This window comes from Aquarana catesbeiana, linkage group LG04, assembly GCF_042186555.1.
Source record: "Aquarana catesbeiana isolate 2022-GZ linkage group LG04, ASM4218655v1, whole genome shotgun sequence".
Classification (NCBI taxonomy): Eukaryota; Metazoa; Chordata; class Amphibia; order Anura; family Ranidae; genus Aquarana; species Aquarana catesbeiana.
Genome location: NC_133327.1, coordinates 12,987,981 through 13,006,900, shown reverse-complemented (window position 1 = coordinate 13,006,900; position 18,920 = coordinate 12,987,981). Strand labels below are relative to the sequence as shown.

General features: G+C 45.2%; 1 protein-coding gene across 1 annotated transcript in view; it reads right to left on the bottom strand.

The window, feature by feature from the left end:
* The window catches only part of DNAJC27 (DnaJ heat shock protein family (Hsp40) member C27), a 57,658-nt gene that overhangs the window by 8,191 nt on the left and 30,547 nt on the right, over positions 1 to 18,920 (bottom strand). Inside the window, exons 6-7 of the mRNA XM_073624846.1 lie at positions 18,201 to 18,323; positions 4,816 to 4,976 (exon numbers count right to left, since the gene is read on the bottom strand). Coding sequence (XP_073480947.1) covers positions 4,816 to 4,976; positions 18,201 to 18,323 — 284 coding nt within the window. The remainder of the gene's footprint in view (positions 1 to 4,815; positions 4,977 to 18,200; positions 18,324 to 18,920) is intronic.

Below are 18,920 nucleotides of genomic sequence, written 5' to 3'. Positions count from 1 at the left end.
CCGCGATGATGTCACACCCGCACATGGGCACGGGAGTCATGGCCGCGGCACACAGCACTGAGGGAACATCATGGGTATGCCGTTCCATCAGAGCAAATGCGCCGGTGACGTCACCGGCTGCTGCTCACTAGAATATCTCCTAAACGGTGCAGGTTTAGGAGATATTTATTTAACCTACAGGTAAGCTTTATTATAAGCTTACCTGTAGGTAAAAATAAAAAACAGTTTACTACCACTTTAATGCATTCTCTGCATGAAGGTAAAAAAACCTGAGTGCAGATCCCCCCCCCCTTATACACAACATGAGCTCAATCTCGACCCAGTGCTATGTACAAGAGCAGCAGCTCTCTTGCTCCTCATAGGTTCAGAGACAGCAGAAAGCCATTTGTTCCTGCTGCTGCCAATCATAGCCAGTGAGGAGGGAGCAGGGGACGAGACCAAGATACACAGAGCTGGTTTAAGAGAGAGCCCGCAAGAGTGCCCTCCCTAGCAAGTGGCAGGAAGAGCCTCGGACAGCGGAGATGCCGGACTTCTGCTCAGCGCTCTGGCTTCCTAAGAGTCCAGTGGATTGGCACCTGAACCCGACGTTTTCTCTTCGCTTCCTCACCCTCTTGCAATTCGAGAACCTTCTTCCAGGCACAGCCATTCCCGGGTGACGCCACTGTTCTAGCAACCAATCAGGGGCCGCATCCATCACCATCCACTTAGTGGGAGAATCGGAGCAGTGGCCACTGAGCTATTCCAGGCAGTGTATCCTAATGAAAGTGCTTAGGACTCCTCTTTAACCACTTGCTTACTGGGCACCTAAACCCCCCTCCTGCCCAGACCAATTTTCAGCTTTTAGTGCTGTCACTCTTTGAATGACAATGGCGCAGTCAACACTGCACCCAAATTAAATTTTTATCATTTTTTTTCCCTACAAATAGAGCTTTCTTTTGGTGGTATTTGTTCGCCTCTGGGTTTTTTATTTTTTTGTTAAAAAAATTAAAAAAGACCGATTTTTTGTAGAAAAAAAAAAAATACAAAACCGTTTTATATTTTGGTAATAAATTTTGCAAAGGTTTTTCTCCTTCATTGATGTACACTGATGAGGCTACACTGATGGGCACCGATGAGGTGGCACTGGTGGGCACTACTGAAGGGCATTGATAGATGTCACTGATAGCTGGCACTGATAGGTGACACGAGTCTTATAGACTTGGGTGACCACAGGGCGCCCTTCAGGGGAGCGTGGCAAGCCTGCAAAGGGGAGGACTTCAATAGACATACTCCCGGCAAAGCAGATCCGCACTGTATCCATCATTCGGCTATAGCGTGGATCTGAAGAAGTTAATTAGGGGGTCACATTGCATCTGATAAGCGTGTATTCCCTCCATATGGTGGTGGTGTCACAAGGCAAATAATCCTTCCTGGTGGTGAAAAATGGGCATTGAGAGGTGGCACTTACGTACTGTGGGCACTGACTGTGGCACTGGTGGGCACATATGAGGCTCTTCCTCTTCCGGACCGATGTCCCTTCAAACAGAAGCCAGTGATCGGCTTTTTTTCTCCTCACGCTGTCGGCGTAAGAAAAAAAAAAAAAAAAAAAGATTACCGATCCTCTGTTTACATCACATGATCAGCTGTCATTGGCTGACAGCTGATCACGTGGTAAGGGGCCGGGACCGGCCCCTTACTCGGATCTGTGATCACCCGAGTCTCATAGACTTGGGTGATCACAGGGCGCCCTTCAGGGGAGTGTGGCAAGCCTGCAAAGGGGAGGACTTCAATAGACATACTCCCGGCAAAGCAGATCCGCACTGTATCCGTCATTCGGCCATAGCGCGGATCTGAAGAAGTTAATTAGGGGGTCACATTGCATCTGGTAAGTGTGTATTCCCTCCATTTGGTGGTGGTGTCACGAGGCAAATAATCCTTGCTGGTGGTGAAAAATTTGGAGCTTTCTACACATCTATTTTGCCGCGGAGGAGGAGGAATGGTTTACAATCTTTTTTGGTGCATGTTGGACTTTGATAATCATTGCACATTTGGACTTTTATGCTTTTTGCACTTTGAACTTACAACTGTAGGGCCCTTTTGTACGGGCTGTCCAATCAGGTGCACCTGTCAATTTTTCAAGCGGACCAGATTGGACCCTTCAGTCTCCCTTGTGGAGCAGCGATGACATGCCCGCTGACACCTGTCGCTATCCGATCCGCAAAATCCAGACGGATTGTGGTCCTATTTTCCATCCGTCTGGCGGATTGAATATGATCGGATGAAAAACGGGCAGGCGGTCCATTTTCACCCGATTTACCCATCGGGAATAGGACTGGGTCCATGTCTGCTTTGTACAGTGAGCGGAGACATACAGTGGGGACAGAAAGTATTCAGACCCCCTTAAATTTTTCACTCTTTGTTATATTGCAGCCATTTGCTAAAATCATTTAAGTTCATTTTTTTCCTCAATGTACACACAGCACCCCATATTGACAGAAAAACACAGAATTGTTGACATTTTTGCAGATTTATTAAAAAAGAAAAACTGAAATATCACATGGTCCTAAGTATTCAGACCCTTTGCTGTGCCACTCATATATTTAACTCAGGTGCTGTCCATTTCTTCTGATCATCCTTGAGATGGTTCTACACCTTCATTTGAGTCCAGCTGTGTTTGATTATACTGATTGGACTTGATTAGGAAAGCCACACACCTGTCTATATAAGACCTTACAGGTCACAGTGCATGTCAGAGCAAATGAGAATCATGAGGTCAAAGGAACTGCCTGAAGAGCTCAGAGACAGAATTGTGGCAAGGCACAGATCTGGCCAAGGTTACAAAAAAAATTCTGCTGCACTTAAGGTTCCTAAGAGCACAGTGGCCTCCATAATCCTTAAATGGAAGACGTTTGGGACGACCAGAACCCTTCCTAGAGCTGGCCGTCCGGCCAAACGGAGCTATCGGGGGAGAAGAGCCTTGGTGAGAGAGGTAAAGGAGAACCCAAAGATCACTGTGGCTGAGCTCCAGAGATGCAGTTGGGAGATGGGAGAAAGTTGTAGAAAGTCAACCATCACTGCAGCCCTCCACCAGTCGGGGCTTTATGGCAGAGTGGCCCGACGGAAGCCACTCCTCAGTGCAAGACACATGAAAGCCCGCATGGAGTTTGCTAAAAAAAAAACCTGAAGGACTCCAAGATGGTGAGAAATAAGATTCTCTGGGCTGATGAGACCAAGATAGAACTTTTTGGCCTTAATTCTAAGCGGTATGTGTGGAGAAAACCAGGCACTGCTCATCACCTGTCCAATACAGTCCCAACAGTGAAGCATGGTGGTGGCAGCATCATGCTGTGGGGGTGTTTTTCAGCTGCAGGGACAGGACGACTGGTTGCAATCGAGGGAAAGATAAATGCGGCCAAGTACAGGAATATCCTGGACGAAAATCTTCTCCAGAGTGCTCAGGACCTCAGACTAGGCCGAAGGTTTACCTTCCAACAAGACAATGATCCTAAGCACACAGCTAAAATAACGAAGGAGTGGCTTCACAACAACTCCGTGACTGTTCTTGAATGGCCCAGCCAGAGCCCTGACTTAAACCCAAATTGAGCATCTCTGGAGAGACCTAAAAATGTCCGTCCACCAACGTTTACCATCCAACCTGACAGAACTGGAGAGGATCTGCAAGGAGGAATGGCAGAGGATCCCCAAATCCAGGTGTGAAAAACTTGTTGCATCTTTCCCAAAAAGACTCATGGCTGTATTAGATCAAAAGGGGCTTCTACTAAATACTGAGCAAAGGGTCTGAATACTTAGGACCATGTGATATTTCAGTTTTTCTTTATTAATAAATCTGCAAAAATGTCCAGAATTCTGTGTTTTTCTGTCAATATGGGGTGCTGTGTGTACATTAATGAGGGGAAAAAAAAAATGAACTTAAATAATTTTAGCAAATGGCTGCAATATAACAAAGAGTGAAAAATTTAAGGGGGTCTGAATACTTTCTGTCCCCACTGTACCCGTCATCCGCTTGCTCAGTGGTGGATCAGCGAATCGATCCTCTGCTGAGCAAGCGGAATTCGTCACACAGAGGCGCCCATGTGAAAGTGGCCTTACTGTGGGCAATTGTTCACATGGGATTCAATCAATTTATTTACATGTTAGCAGGACTCTGTTTAGATAAGGACTGAAAGAGATATGCAGCCAATGCTGACCTTTCTATGAAGAGTTTTCAGATAGAGAGATAAGCAATAATGGCCTCTATTCGCCCTCAGAAAGTGAATTGGTAACGGGTCCATGTTGTGATAAGTAATAGGGTTACTTGATAGGCAAGCCCCTCTATTGCTGATCCTTCTCTTTCCATGTGCTCCCCAGATGTGGTAGCTGCATTTGTTTTTTATCCTATTATTTTTACCCAGTGATCCTGCCAGTAACACACTTCCAGTCTTAGACTGACAGTGCCAAGTCACTGTAATGTATCGGGACAAGAGAAGCCTCCCTTTCTCCTTTGCTTCATAAACATAGAGGGGAGATGTCCTGTAGTCCTCAAATAAAGCTGTGAAAACCATAAAAGACAAGAGTGCAGCACAAGCACAGGACGTTATCAGACAAGATGTCTGGACAGGTATTTTTTGTGTGCACTTATCTAACAGATGTCACAAAATGCTTTCAATGGTACATGCAACAGAACAAAAAGGGACAAATAAGAGGCTTCTTGTTGAGGTTTACATACACTTTAAGCGTCTGAGTATTGAATGGGCTATATACAGATTCAGTGCACCCCCATCTCAATCTACACCCAGGGCGGGTGATGGACAGAGAAAGCATCTCCGGATATGTTACCTTGTGGCACCCGGCTTCACCCCCAGCATGTCCCAGCTGTCTTTGCTGTTTCGGATGCGGCGTATAGAATCCGCCTGCTCTTTAGTAAATCCAATGTTAATGGACGACATGGGCCTCTTTCCTCCATTGTCACATAAATCCACGATGGCAGAGTAGAAGGCCTTAGAAGAGGGAGACAAGGGGTTATTAGCTTGCCGGATGCAGGCAGGAGCATTTTGAAACGCTTTCCAAACACATATAGTACTGTGCAAAAGTTCTAGGCAGGTGTGTAAAAATGTTGTAACGTAGGATTGCTTTCAATAGCGATCTATACAGATATAGAGAGATATATATATATATCTATCAAAAATACACACATTTTATTAAAATATATATATATATATATATATATATATATATATATATATATATCTCTATCCAAAAGTATTGGGACACCTGCCTTTACACGCACACATACCTCCCAACCGTCCCTGATTTTGAGGGACTGTCCCTGATTTGGAGCAATGTCCCACCGTCCCTCTTTCCTCCTCATTTGTCCCTCATTTTGATCTGATCTATATAGTTGTATAAAAATAAAAAAAAAAAAAAAAAAAAAAAAATCACTTTTTAGCTTTCAAAGTATTCTGCAGCGCTAAACCTTTCATCTTATTTCTAAATTGCTGCATTTGTAAATTCCAAAAGCCAATATAAAGGAATAGTAGTGGTTAAAAAAAAAAAAAAAAAAAAAAAAAAAAAAAAAAAAAAAAAAAGCACTTGTGGGTTTAATCAATCTTGTTTTTTTGTACAATTCTCCTTTAAGGGGGTGTGACAAGGGGTGTGTCCTATGCCTGCATACTTTTGCTGATAGGTGCCCCTCATTCCCATCTCAAAAAGTTGGGAGGTATGCGCACATGAACGTTAATGGTATCCCAGTCTTAGTCCGTAAGGTTCAATATTGAGTTGGCCCACCCTTTGCAGCTATAACAGCTTCAACTCTTCTGGGAAGGCTGTCCACAAGGTTTAGGAGGGTGTCTATGGGAATATTTGACTATTCTTCCAGAAGAGCATTTGTGAGGTCAGGCACTGATGTTGGAGGAGAAGGCCTGGCTCGCAGTCGCCGCTCTAATTCATCCCAAAGGTGTTCTATCGGGTTGAGGTCAGGACTCTGTGCAGGCCAGTCAAGTTCCTCCACTCCAAACTCGCTCATCCATGTCTTTATGGACCTTGCTTTGTGCACTGGTCCACATCATTTGCTGGAGGGGGGATTATGGTGTGGGGTTGTTTTTCAGGGGTTGGCCTCTTCGTTCCACTGAAGGGAACTCTTAAAGGGGGTGTAAACCTTTGAGGTTTTTCACCTCAATGCATTCTATGCATTGAGGTGAAAAACCTCCTGTAAGGCTGCAACCCCCCGAGCCCCCAATTTACTTACCTGTACCCCCTCTATCATGTCCCAGGGAGGAGCACACCAGCAAAAGCCGGTGTCTCGAGTCCTGATTGGATGGATTGATAGCAGCGCAGCCATTGGCTCCTGCTGCGGTCAAGCAAATCAAATGACCCGGGCTCTGGGGGGCGGGGCCGATTAATACATTCAGCTTCTATGGACGCCGAAAGAATGACCCGGGGGAGCGCCTGCACGGTAACCCCCCGGGAGAGCGGTTCTCCCAGAGGGTTATCTAATGCGGGAGGAGCCGTGAGAGCCGCCGAGGGACCCCAGAAGAGCAGGTTTAGGGCCACTCTCTGCAAAACGAGCTGTACAGTGGAGGCAAGTATGATATATGTTTGTTATTTAAAAAAAAAAAAAAAAAAAAAAAAAAAAAACACCAAAGCTTTAGTGTCCCTTTAAGGCGTGAACATACCAAGACTTTTTGGACAATTTCGTGCTCCCAACTTTGTGGAACAGTTTGGGGACGGCCCCTTCCTGTTCCAACATGACTGAGCACCAGTGCACAAAGCAAGGTCCATAAAGACATGGATGAGTGAGTTTGGGGTGGAGGAACTTGACTGGCCTGCACAGAGTCCTGACCTTAACCCAATAGGGACGAGGTCAGGATAAATTACCCCTTTAGGATGAATTTGAGCGGAGACTGCGAGCCAGGCCTTCTCATCCACATCAGTGCCTGACCTCACAAATGCCCTTTTGGAAGAATGGTCAAACATTCCCATAGTATAGTACAATTGGTATCTTTGTCTACCCCAGGTTAAAAGCCAGCTCCCATATAGAGATGGATCTGCCGAGTATACCCCCTTCTTCCCCGATGGCTACTCTCCTTAGGAAAGTATGGTAAGCAGCTCAAGAGGCACTGTCTGTTAAGGGCCCTTTAGGGTTCGCCCCTCTGTGGAATAATCCGAAATACCCCGAATTGAACAAATTACAAGGGTTTTCGACATGGAGGCAAAAAGAGGTTTGGTTTTTTCCACAGCTGTATACTGGTGAAGTGTTGAAGTCATTTGCTCTGTTGTGCACAGAATTCAGGCTATCTTCTAATTGCTTTTATCAATACCTTAAGCTCAGACATGCTATACAGATATAAAAGCAGACACTTAATTTAACCATATCTACCTCTTCTCTGCTGCTGGAGGTACGCCACGCTGATGGTCGGAAGGGCCTAATATCTAGGGCAGGGATATGCAATTAGCGGACCTCCAGCTGTTGCAGAACTACAACTCCCATGAGGCATAGCAAGACTCTGACAGCCACAAGCATGACACCAAGAGGCAGAGGCATGATGGGACTTGTATTTTTGCAACAGCTGGAGGTCCACTAATTGCATATCCCTGATCTAAAATGCAGGACTTGATGGGTGACCGACATTGGGGATATAGATGGGGACCAGTTGGATATGGCTTTGGAATCAATTTCTGTAGTTTTCGGTCTCGGCCTCCCATAAGTTCTCGCAAATTGTTTGTCCTGCACAGAGCCTATCGGACGCCTGAGAGCTTATATGAATGGTGCCAGAGAGAGTCTCAGACCCTGTGACCAAAGTGTAAGGTGCATCGGGGTGACTTTATTCATATGATCTGGCGATGTCCAAAACGTAAACGCTATTGGGCCGACATGTACTACAGCTTATCTCTGATCTAGCCCAGGTGCCTATGTTTTGTCAGATACGGCGACCCATCACATTTGGCTACCCGCTGGAGTGCGACGCCGCCATATGCGTTCCAACACTGTTGTAAGACAACACTTTGCCACAGGGCCCCTCGTGGGCTCACTTCGCTCGCCACGCTTTGGGCACGGCCTCGCTTTGCTCGGCATAATTATAATCTAACTCTATATCCACTTGGATGGTGGGACTTGAACCTGGACTCAGGGGTGTGGCCACAAAATTCTGCGCAAGCGCAGATAGCCACAATGTTGGATCACATATGGCGGCGTCGCACATGCGCAGTCCAGCAGGTAGCCAAATGTGATGGGCCGCCATATGTGACGAAACACCTATACCTTCAACCCCTTTGGTGTGCCTTTTAGGAGCAATTGGTGTCAAAATGTATCCAAAGGGTGTATATATCATGATAACTAGGTTACTGTAGCTTATAGCCCGCCACTAGATAGCATCTACTGTGCCTACCAAAAAACAATGGGTTGCCTATGTGAATTTCCTTCTTCTCAGGGAATAACTGGCTTACCTTCATAGGAACACTGCGTCAAAGTTTAACTTCTCTGGCAGCCTTGGCTGGATAACTCTAGTATTGCCCCACCACAGCTAGTGATGGATAGACTTTTACGACTCTAACCCCCCCACTGAGAGTCACAAAAGGTTCTCTCTTCTTTTTGCTCCGTTTTGTTTAACTACTTAAGGACCAGGCCTATTTTTCAAACTTGTTGTTTACAAGTTAAAATCTTTTTTTTTTTTTTTTGCTAGAAAATTACTTAGAACCCCCAAACATTATTTATATTTTTTTCCCAGACACCCTAGAGAATAAAAGAGAGTGTGTTGCACACCGTATTTATGTAGTGGTCTTACAAACGCAATTAAAAAAAAAAAATAAATAAAAATACACTTTTTCAAATTAAAAAATAATTAAAAAAACAGTAAAGACAGCCAAAGTTTTTTTTTTTTTTTTTTTTTTTTTTTTAATTGTGTGAAAGATAATGTTACGCCGACTAAATTGATACCCAACATGTCACACTTCAAAATTGTGCCCATTTGTGGAATGGTGACAAACTTTGACCCTTAAAAATCTCCATAGGCGATGTTTAAAAATGTTGTTAACGGTTACTGGTTTAGAGTTACAGAGGAGGTCTTTTTCTAGTATTATGGCTCTCGCTCTAACGATCACGGCGATACCTCACATGTGTGGTTTGAACACCATTTAAATATGTGGGCGCGACTTGCGTATGCGTTTGCTTCTGCGCGCGAGCACGGAGGGAGGGGAGCTTTACATTTTTATTTTTTTTTTCCTTATTTAATTTTACTTTTTATTTTTTACACGGTCACATTTTTATGTTTTTTTCCATATTTATTTTACTTTTTCATTTTACACGGTCACGTAAAAAAAAAAAATTTGGATAACTTTTTCTCCTATTACAAGGAATGTAAACATCCCTTGTAATAGAAAAAAAAAAAGCATGACAGGACCTCTTTATTGTGAGATCTGGGGTCAAAAAGACTTCACATCTCACATTTACACGCAAATGCAATAAAAAACAAAACAAAAAAAAATAATATTTTTTTTCCCCCTAATAAAAAAAAAAAAAAAAAAAAATGTTCCTTTAAGGCTGTTCGGCGGAAGTGACGTTAGACGAATGGGCCATCATTCCCTCACTCGGCTTTCTGCCTCTGAGGGAAAAGGATTGTCTGCACCACCACCGACGGCTCCAGTAAGCGGCGGAGACAACTGGAACCCAGCGGGGAGAAGGGTGGGCACCTCACCGATAAAAGTGATCTCGCAGTGAATTTGCTGCAGAGACCACTTTTACCCTTACCGCCCGCCGTTTAAGAATATAGCGTGGGTTATGGCCGCTATCTGCTGCCATAACAACGCTATTCAACGTCAAAGCACTAACTTATGACGACGGTGGGCGGTCCGGAAGTGGTTAATGGGTACTCACTTCGTTGCATCCGATAACTGTAAAGAATGTCTTTTTCCTGACTTTCCCATAAACAAGTGTTGAGTTTCCTAGTTTTAGGTTATGTATGGTGGTTTCATGACAAAGTGATTGGGACTTTTTTACTATTCACAATGTGACTGACTACTGTCTAATCCTTATAAGTGATAGACGCATTGTATCATTTGATATGTCCCTAATATATGTTTGGATGTATGGTCACTTTCTGTTATCACAAATAAAGTTTTGATAAAAAATTAAATAAAAAACATTCCCATAGACACACTCCTAAACCTTGTGGACAGCCTTCCCAGAAGAGTTGAAGCTGTTATAGCTGCAAAGGGTGGGCCAACTCAATATTGAACCCTACGGACTAAGACTGGGATGTCATTAAAGTTCATGTGCGTGTAAAGGCAGGCGTCCCAATACTATGCTAAGTGAGGGCACAGAAGAAAAATCAATATTTGGTGTGACTACCCTTTGGCTTCGAACCAGCATCATTTTTTTTATACTTGCACAAAGTCAGGGATTTTGAAGGACTAGAGTCAGGCGTATCATTAACCAATTAGGTGTTAATGGTCATCACTTTCTCATATGTAGGTTGAAACACAGTCATTAACTGAAACAGAGACAGCACTGTAGGAGGCTTATAACTGGGTGAGGAACAACCAAACTCTGCTACTAAAGGTGAGGTTGGGGAAGACAGTTCCATATCACAGGTCGTACTCCATGGCAAAGCTGAGCACAGCAACAGGACACACGGTAGTTATACTGCAACGGCAAGGTCTCGCTCAGGCAAAGATTTCAAAGCAGACTGAGGTTTCATGATGTGCTGTTCAAGCTCTTTTGAAGCAGCACAAAGAAACGGGCAACGCTGAGGACAGTAGACGCAGTGTTCGGCCAAAGAAACTGAATGTAGCAGATGAAAGTCACGTCATGCTTAACTCCTTCAGATCCATGCTGTAGCCGAATGACGGCTACATCGCGGATCTGCTTTGCCGGGAGGGCGTCAATAGACGTCCTCCCCTTTGCAAGCTGGCCGCGCCCCCCCTGCAGGTCGCGCGTGTGCTGTGATCACCCGAGTCATCGAGACTCGGGTGATCACAGATCAGAGTAAGGGGTTGATCCCCACCCCTTACCACGTGATCAGCTGTCAAGCCAATGACAGCTGATCACCAAACAGAGCAGCTGATCACTGCTTTCTGTTGAAGGGACATCGGTCCCGAGCAGGGAGAGGCAAAGCCACTTCATATGTGCCCACAAAACAATGCCCACCAGTACATCAGTGCCACCTATCAATGCCCACGAGTGCCACCTATCAACGCCTGCCAGTGGTCACAATCAGTCCCTCATCAGTACCACCTAGCAGTGCTGCCTATCAGTGTCCCCTACCAGTGCCCATCACTGCCACCCATCAGTGCCAGCTATCAGTGACACCTAATAGTGCCTTTCAGTGCCACCCATCAGTGCCCACCAGTGCCGCCTATTAGTGCCCATCAGTAAGGCCTATTGGTATCCATCAGGGTAGCCTATCAGTGCCCATCAGTGTAGCCTCATCAGCGTACATCAATGAAGGAGAAAAATTATCTGTTTGCAACATTTTTTAACAAAATATAAAACGATTATGTATTTATTTTTTAATTCGGTCTTTTTAAATTTTTTTTTTTTTTTTTTTTAACAGGAAATAAAAAACCCAGAGGTGATCAAATGCCACCCAAAGAAAGCTCTATTTGTGGGAAAAAAAATGATTAAAAAAAAAAAAAATGTAGCATAGAGTGAGTCAAAGTCAAAGAGTGACAGCGCTGAAAGCTGAAAATTGGTCTGGGCAGGAAGGGGGTTTAGGTGCCCAGTAAGCAAGTGGTAATTCCCTTCCACATTGGAAGATGTCCAGCAGTGCCATCAGCACAGAACTTGTGGAAACCAGTGGGACCCAGGTATACCCATCTACTGTCCGGAGAAGTCTGGCCAGAAGTGGTCTTCATGGGAGAATTGTGGCCAAAAGCCAAACCTCCGACGTGGAAACAAGGCTAAGAGACTAAAGTATGCAGGAAAACATAGGAACTGGGGTGCAGAAAAATGGCAGCACTTGCTCTGGACTGATGAGCCACAATGTGAAATATTTGGCTGTAGCAGGAGGCAGTTTGTTGGTAAAGGGCTGGGGAGCGGTACAAAAATGAGTGTCTGCAGCCAACAGTGAAGCATGGTGAAGGTTCCTTGCAAGTTTGGAGCTGCATTCCTGCAAATGGATTTGGAGATTTGGTCAGGATCAATGGTGTCTTTAAAGTATTTTTTACCCCCCCCCAAAAAAAAATTCTGTTCCTTTAAAGCATGTTATACAGTACAGTGCTTCTGCTGTGTAATTCTGCCCTCTCTATCACCTAAGATACCTGGCTGATCCTGCCTGGTTCTGACCTCCACCTTGTAAACTGACCACGGTTTATGATGGCTGCTGAGCCCTGACACCGTGGTCAGTTTACGTGCCTTCGTCAGCAGCTCTCCTCTGTCCTCTCTCCCTCCCTGTCTGCTCCGTGTCAAGTTCCTCCCCTCCTGCTGCTGAAATTACTTTTTAATATCTTATATAATCCTGTGTGTTTCCCAATGATATGTGCTCCTGTCTCTGTGTTTTATTAAAAAAATGCTGGCTATACATGATTTCGGCGCACGTGACCAGCAGCCTCTCTCCTCCTCTCATCCCGACTAATGTCAGCGGGGGAATCTCGGCCCCGCCCGCTGCAGCTGTCAGATGGGGAGAGGAGAGAGCTGGCCAGTCGAGTGCCGAGCGGCGCTCTGAAATCATGTATAGCTGGCTTTTTTTTTATAAAAACACAGAAACAGGAGCAATATCATTAGGAAACGCACAGGATTATATGAAGTTATCAGAGTGGGTTAACAACCACTTTAATGCTGAGAAAAACAGGCAGATACTTCTCCATCATGTCATACCATCAGGAAGACGTGTGATTCCCCCCAAATTTATTCTGCAGCAGGACAAGGACCCCAAACACATAGCCAATTTCATTAAAGCGGTGTTCGGCCCACGTGAAAAAAAGTCTACAAATGTAGTAGCTGCTGACGTTTGATATTAGGACACTTACCTGTCCAGGGTTCCCGCGATGTCGGCACCCCAGCAGATTTTCGGATCGGCTGCTGAGTGCTGCCGCCGCCATTCCTGGTAAGGGAAACTGGCAGTGAAGCCTTTCGGTTCCCTACTGTGCATGCGTAAAGCGCGCTGTGCTTTCTAACTGGCCCGGCAGCAAAGGAAGGAGGGCAGAGCTTCCGAGGGATGGCGCCGCATCGCAGTCTCCCGGAAGTGGGGGAAGGGGACCTGTCAAAGACATGTACCAGTTTCCCCTTCCCCCCTGAAAGGGGCCAAATGTGGCTCCGGAGGGGGGAAGGAGACAGATAAGCGGAAGTTCCACTTTTGGGTGGAACGCCACTTAAAGAACTATCTTCAGTGTAAAGAAGAACAAGGAGTCCTGGAAGTGATGGTTTGGCCCCCACAGAGCCCTGATCTCAACATCATGGAGTCTGTCTGGGAGTACATAAAGAGACAGAAGGATTTCAGTTCCTCTTCAAAAACGGTGTGCAAGTCTACCTAGAAGAACTGATGCTGGTTTGAAGGCAAAGGGTTGTCACACCAAATATTGATTGGATTTGGATTTCTCTTACCTTCCATTTTGTTAATTGATAAAAATAAACACCTTTTTCTGAAACGGTTCTTCATTTACAGCATTTTATCACACCTGCCTAAAACTTTTGCACAGTAGTGTATATGGTAAAAAGTTAAAAATCGATAAACCCATGCCCCAATGCAGCTGCGCGAGGTGAACCACTTACTTTTTTCAAAATCACTTGTTTAAAAAAATGCTATATATAAAGCTACATCATAAAATGTCCATCATCAAAGGGTTACTAAACCCTCGTGTTTGTTTTTTTTTTTTTCATACTTCCCTCCACTGTGCAGTTCGTTTTGCACAGAGTGGCCCCGAACATCCTTTTCTGGGGTCCCTCAGAGGCGCTAGTAGCTCCTCCCCACATCAAGTGACCCGTTGGAGAAGCCCTCTCCTATGGGACACCCATGCGGGCACGCTCCCGAGTCCTGCTTCTATTGACACAGAAAGCAGGACTCGTCCCCCCCCCCCCCCGAGCCTGCATCATTGGATTAGACTGACAGCAGCGGGAGCCAATGGCTGCGCTATCAATCTATCCAATCAGGACACGAGACACCAGCTAGAGCTGGTGTACTCATCCCCGGGGAGAAGAAAGCCGGGTTCAGGTAAGTAAAACGGGGGCACTGGGGGGGCTGCAGCACTACAGAAGGTTTTTCACCTTAATGCATAGGATGCATTAAGGTGAAAAACCATTAGGGTTTACAACCCCTTTAATGTCCATAAAATCTCGCCCCCTGAAGATGTCAGCATTACGCTGCAAAGGGGCGGGCCAGCAGGAAGTGACATTGTTGTCACGATCTGAAAGGGGAGGTATACCTGAATGGGAAGCAAGGATCATGCTACAGACCAGCAGTAGTGGCAGAGCCAATGTTTTATATGACATAGCATTGTACCCTTGGTGCAAGGCAATGCACGTTTTAATGTGTTTTTTTAGTGAGTGTTTTAAATAAAAGTGAGGATTTTTACACCATGCAAGCTTTTTTTCCCCCTTTTGGTGATGTTTGGATTGGAGGAGTGAATTCCCCTGGGAGGAGAGAGAGAGCTACTGGTCCAGGGGTTCCCATCCCTTAACGGGGAAAAGCGATGCATGACCCACATATGACTGAGAGGGTCGTGGTGATCCGGTGATGGGCATTTGTGTTAGAGGTGGTGGCACGCGGGTGATTTGTCCCCACAGATGAAACTGTGAATGCAGAAGAATATTGAGGAGCACAAAGCACTGCATGATTCTATGGACACCAATGATGAGAACATTTTATGAACAGCTTTATATACTGTATGTTTATTGTATATTTTTTGTGAATATTTATATTGAAAACACTGGGCAAGCATTTTTTTTTTTTTTAAATATGTGATTTTCGGAAAAAAAATAAAAAAATAAGTGAGTGGATCACCTAGCGCATCTATATTGGGGTATACATGCACTCACTGGCCACTTTATTAGGTACCCCTTGCTAGTATCGGGTTGGACCCCCCCTATGAACATGATAGAACTATCGTCTGCCTATTCTCCTCTGACATCAACAAGGCATTTTCCTCAAAACAACTGCCGCTGACTGGATATTTTCTCTTTTTCGGACCATTCTCTGTAAACCCGATAGATGGTTGTGTGTGAAAATCCCAGAAGATCAGCAGTTTATGAAATACTCAGACCAGCCCGTCTGGCACCAACAACCATGCCACGTTCAAAGTCATTTAAATCTCCTTTCTTCCCAATGCTGATGCTCGGTTTGAACCTTAGCAAGTCGTCTTCACCATGTCTCGATGCCTAATTTCATTGAGATGTTGCCTGATTAGCAATTCGTGTTACCAAGCAATTGAGCAGGTGTACCTAATAAAGTGGCCGGTGAGTGTATATGGTAAAAAGCAATGTATTCCAATCGGCCAACAAAATAAAGTTGCGGTGCATAAAAAAAAAAAATAAATAAATAAAAAACGAAAGCTTGCCTTTTTTTGCAACATAACGTGCTTAAATGCAACAGACCGTGACTCCAGTTTAACTACTCGAGCGTGGAAGGTTTTTACCCCCTTCATGACCAGGGCAAATACTGCAGCTACTGACTTTTAAAATAAGGACACTTACCTGTCCTGGGCGCCCGCGATGTCCTCACCTGAAGCTGAACCATCCTTTGGCTCCAAGTGGGGGCGCCGGCATCTTCAGTAAGGGAATCAGGAAGTGAAGCCTTGCGGCTTCACAGCCTGGTTCCCTACTGTGCATGCACAAGTCGTGCTGCGCATTCTGAATGGTCCCTGCTGTCTTCTGTGACCTGTGTGTCTCTCAGAAGACAGCGGGGAGGGACGGAGGAGGGGCCGGACCTGGCGTAGTTCGCTGCGGATTCTGTGGCACTCTTTGGCCGGAAGTGGGAGCAAAATACCTGTATTAGACAGGTATCTGCTTCCCCCTCCCCCCCTGAAAGGTGCCAAATGTGACACCGGAGGGGGGGGGGGGGGAACCGGATCAGCGGACATTCCATTTCTGGGTGTAACTCCGCTTTATCTGGTAATTGCTCAGTCATGCAACACCAGATTGCCCGCCACACTATCACAGTCACAAAGTCTGCTGCCTCAGTTTTTATGATGGCAATTTGCATAAACTCCAGAATGTTATGAAGAGTGATCAGATGAATTGCAATTAATTGCAAAGTCCCTCTTTGCCATGAAAATGAACTGATATTCTACAAACTGTACAGGGATTGGACTGCTGAGGACCAGGGGAAAGTCAGTTTCTCTGATGAATCCCCTTTCTGATTGGGGCATTCAGAAAAAACCTTGTCTGCAGAAGAAAAGGTGAGCACTACCATCAGTTCTGTGGCATGCCAACAGTAAAGCATCCCAAGACCATTCATGTGTGGGGTTGCTTCTCAGCCAAGGGAGAGGGCTCACTCACAATTTTTCCTAAGAACACAGCCATGGATAAAGAATGGTCCAAAAACATCCTCCGAGAGCAACTTCTCCCAACCATCCAAGAACAGTTTGGTGAGGAACAATGCCTTTTCCAGCATGATGGAGCACCTTGTCATAAGGCAAAAGTGATAACAAAAGTGGTTCGGGGAACAAAACATTGAAATTTTGGGTCCATGGCCAGGAAACTCCCCCAGACCTTAACCACTTGCTTACTGGGCACTTAAACCCCCCCCCCCCCTCCTGTCACACTTTGAAGGACAATTGCATGGTGATACAACACTGTACACAGATGAAATTTTTATCATTTTTTTCACACAAATGGAGCTTTCTTTTGGTGGTATTTAATCACCGCTTGGGTTTTTATTTTTTGCTAAAACAAACAAACAAAAAAAAAGGACCAAAAAAAAAAAAAATCATGTTTCATAGTTTATTATAAAATTTTGCAAACAGAATTTTTATCCTTCATTGATATTCGCTGATGAGGCTGCACTGATGGGCACTGATAGGCACAGGTAAGGGGACACTGATAGGCACTGATAAGACGGCACTGATGGGCCGCACTGATAAATGGCTCTGATAGGCAGTACTGGTGATGAGGCACTGATTGGTGACATTTAAGGTGGCACTGTGGGCACTGGCAGGTGGCACAGATGACTCTGCAGAGGCTTTCCACGATCGGGACTGATGTCCCTCTCACAGCCGCCGGTGATCTGCTTTTTTTCTTTTCTCCTCACACTATCAGCACGAGGAGAAAAAATAGCCGGTTACCAGCTCTGTTTACATCACATGATCAGCTGTCATTGGCAGACAGCTGATCATGTGGTAAGGGGTTGGTATCGACTCCTTACTCTGATCTGTGATCAGCCGAGTCTCAGACTCGCTGATCACAGAGCGCACAGGGTGCTCGAGCACGGGAGGATGTCTTGACGCCCTACCGGCAAAGTAGGTCCGTGCTGTAGCCGTCATTCGGCTATACCGCGGACGGGAAGAGGTTAATCTCATTAAGAACTTGTGGTCAATTCTCAAGAGTTGTGTGAACAAAAAAAAAACCCCACAAATTCTGACAAACTTCAAGAATTGATTATGCAAGAATGGGCTGCCATTAGTCAGGATGTGGCCCAGAAGTTAATTGACAGCATGCCAGTGTGAATTGCAGAGATCTTAAAAAAGAAAGGTCAATAGGGCAAATATTGACTTTTTGCATAAACTTCATGTCATTGTCAATAAAATGTATATATAGTATGTAGTTACTGCGCTATCCTAGACCAATAAGTGACACCAAACAAATGGTTAAATGCAAAAAAAGTGAATGTGAACCGCTGCGACTTCTCTGTGAGACACATTGTCAAAAAAAACCTTTGACATTTAGAAATCCTTGTAATTCTACTTCAGTATACCATAGTAACATGTAACATCTGACAAAAAGATCTAAAAAAACAGAGACTTTGTGAAAACTCATATTTGGGTCATTCTCAAAACTTTTGGGCATGGCTGTAGTATGCATGGCAGTCGGGAAGGGTGTAATACGGGGCTTAATTCTCCTTGCTACCCATGTCAACCAGCAAGGGCATCCCCCCGATGAACATCGCTGTCATAATGTAGCATATCTAATGTAGCATGTCAAACTGGCACAGTACAATCTAAACAGCGGGAGGAGGAGGTACAGTAAATAACAATGTCACTAGTACAAAGCTCTGGGGCTCAGTCTCCCCAATCACTGGGGGCTTTGCAGGCAAGGAGAAGCAAAGCAGGAGAACCCGCAATCCAGATGCAGACAATACCTGGAACATCTCATTAATCCCCTCTCCGCTCTGTGCTGAGGTCTCGAAGTACAGGAAGCCGCGGCTCTCCGCCCACAGCCGACCCTCACTTTCGTCCACGCATCGATGCTTTGCGCAGTCAATCTGGAAGAAGCAGACAGATTACATACCGTAAGAGCCAGGTATCTAACGAAGACATCAAATTACACCTCGTACCCAACTTATAGCCATTCAGATCGTCCTTTATAGATTGCATTTATTCCCTAGCTACTTACGTCGGCTCTCATACATGTATACCAGTGTTAATTTCGTCAATGAAATTAAAGTGACATCAAAGTCTTTTTATTGTTTAAAAATAACAAACATGTTATACTTACCTGCTCTGTGTAGCAGTTTTGCACGGAGTAGCCCAGATCCTCCTCTTCTCAGGTCCCTAGACCCCCTCCTCCTGCTGAGTGCCCCCACAGCAAGGGGCACCCAAGCCGAACCGCTGCTCTGTGTGTCCATTCAGACACGGAGCAGGGCTACCTCGTCTCTCTTCTCATTGGCTGACTGACTTTGATTGACAGCAGCGGGAGCGAATGGCGCCTGCTGCGGTGTCTCAGCAAATCAGGAGGGTAGTACCCGGATAGCCAATGCTCCGGGCAACATCCCTGGATAGAGAATAGGCCAAGTTAAAGTGATTGTAAAGGCAGAAGGTTTTTTAAACTTAAAGTGATTGTAAAGGTAAAAGTTAAAAAA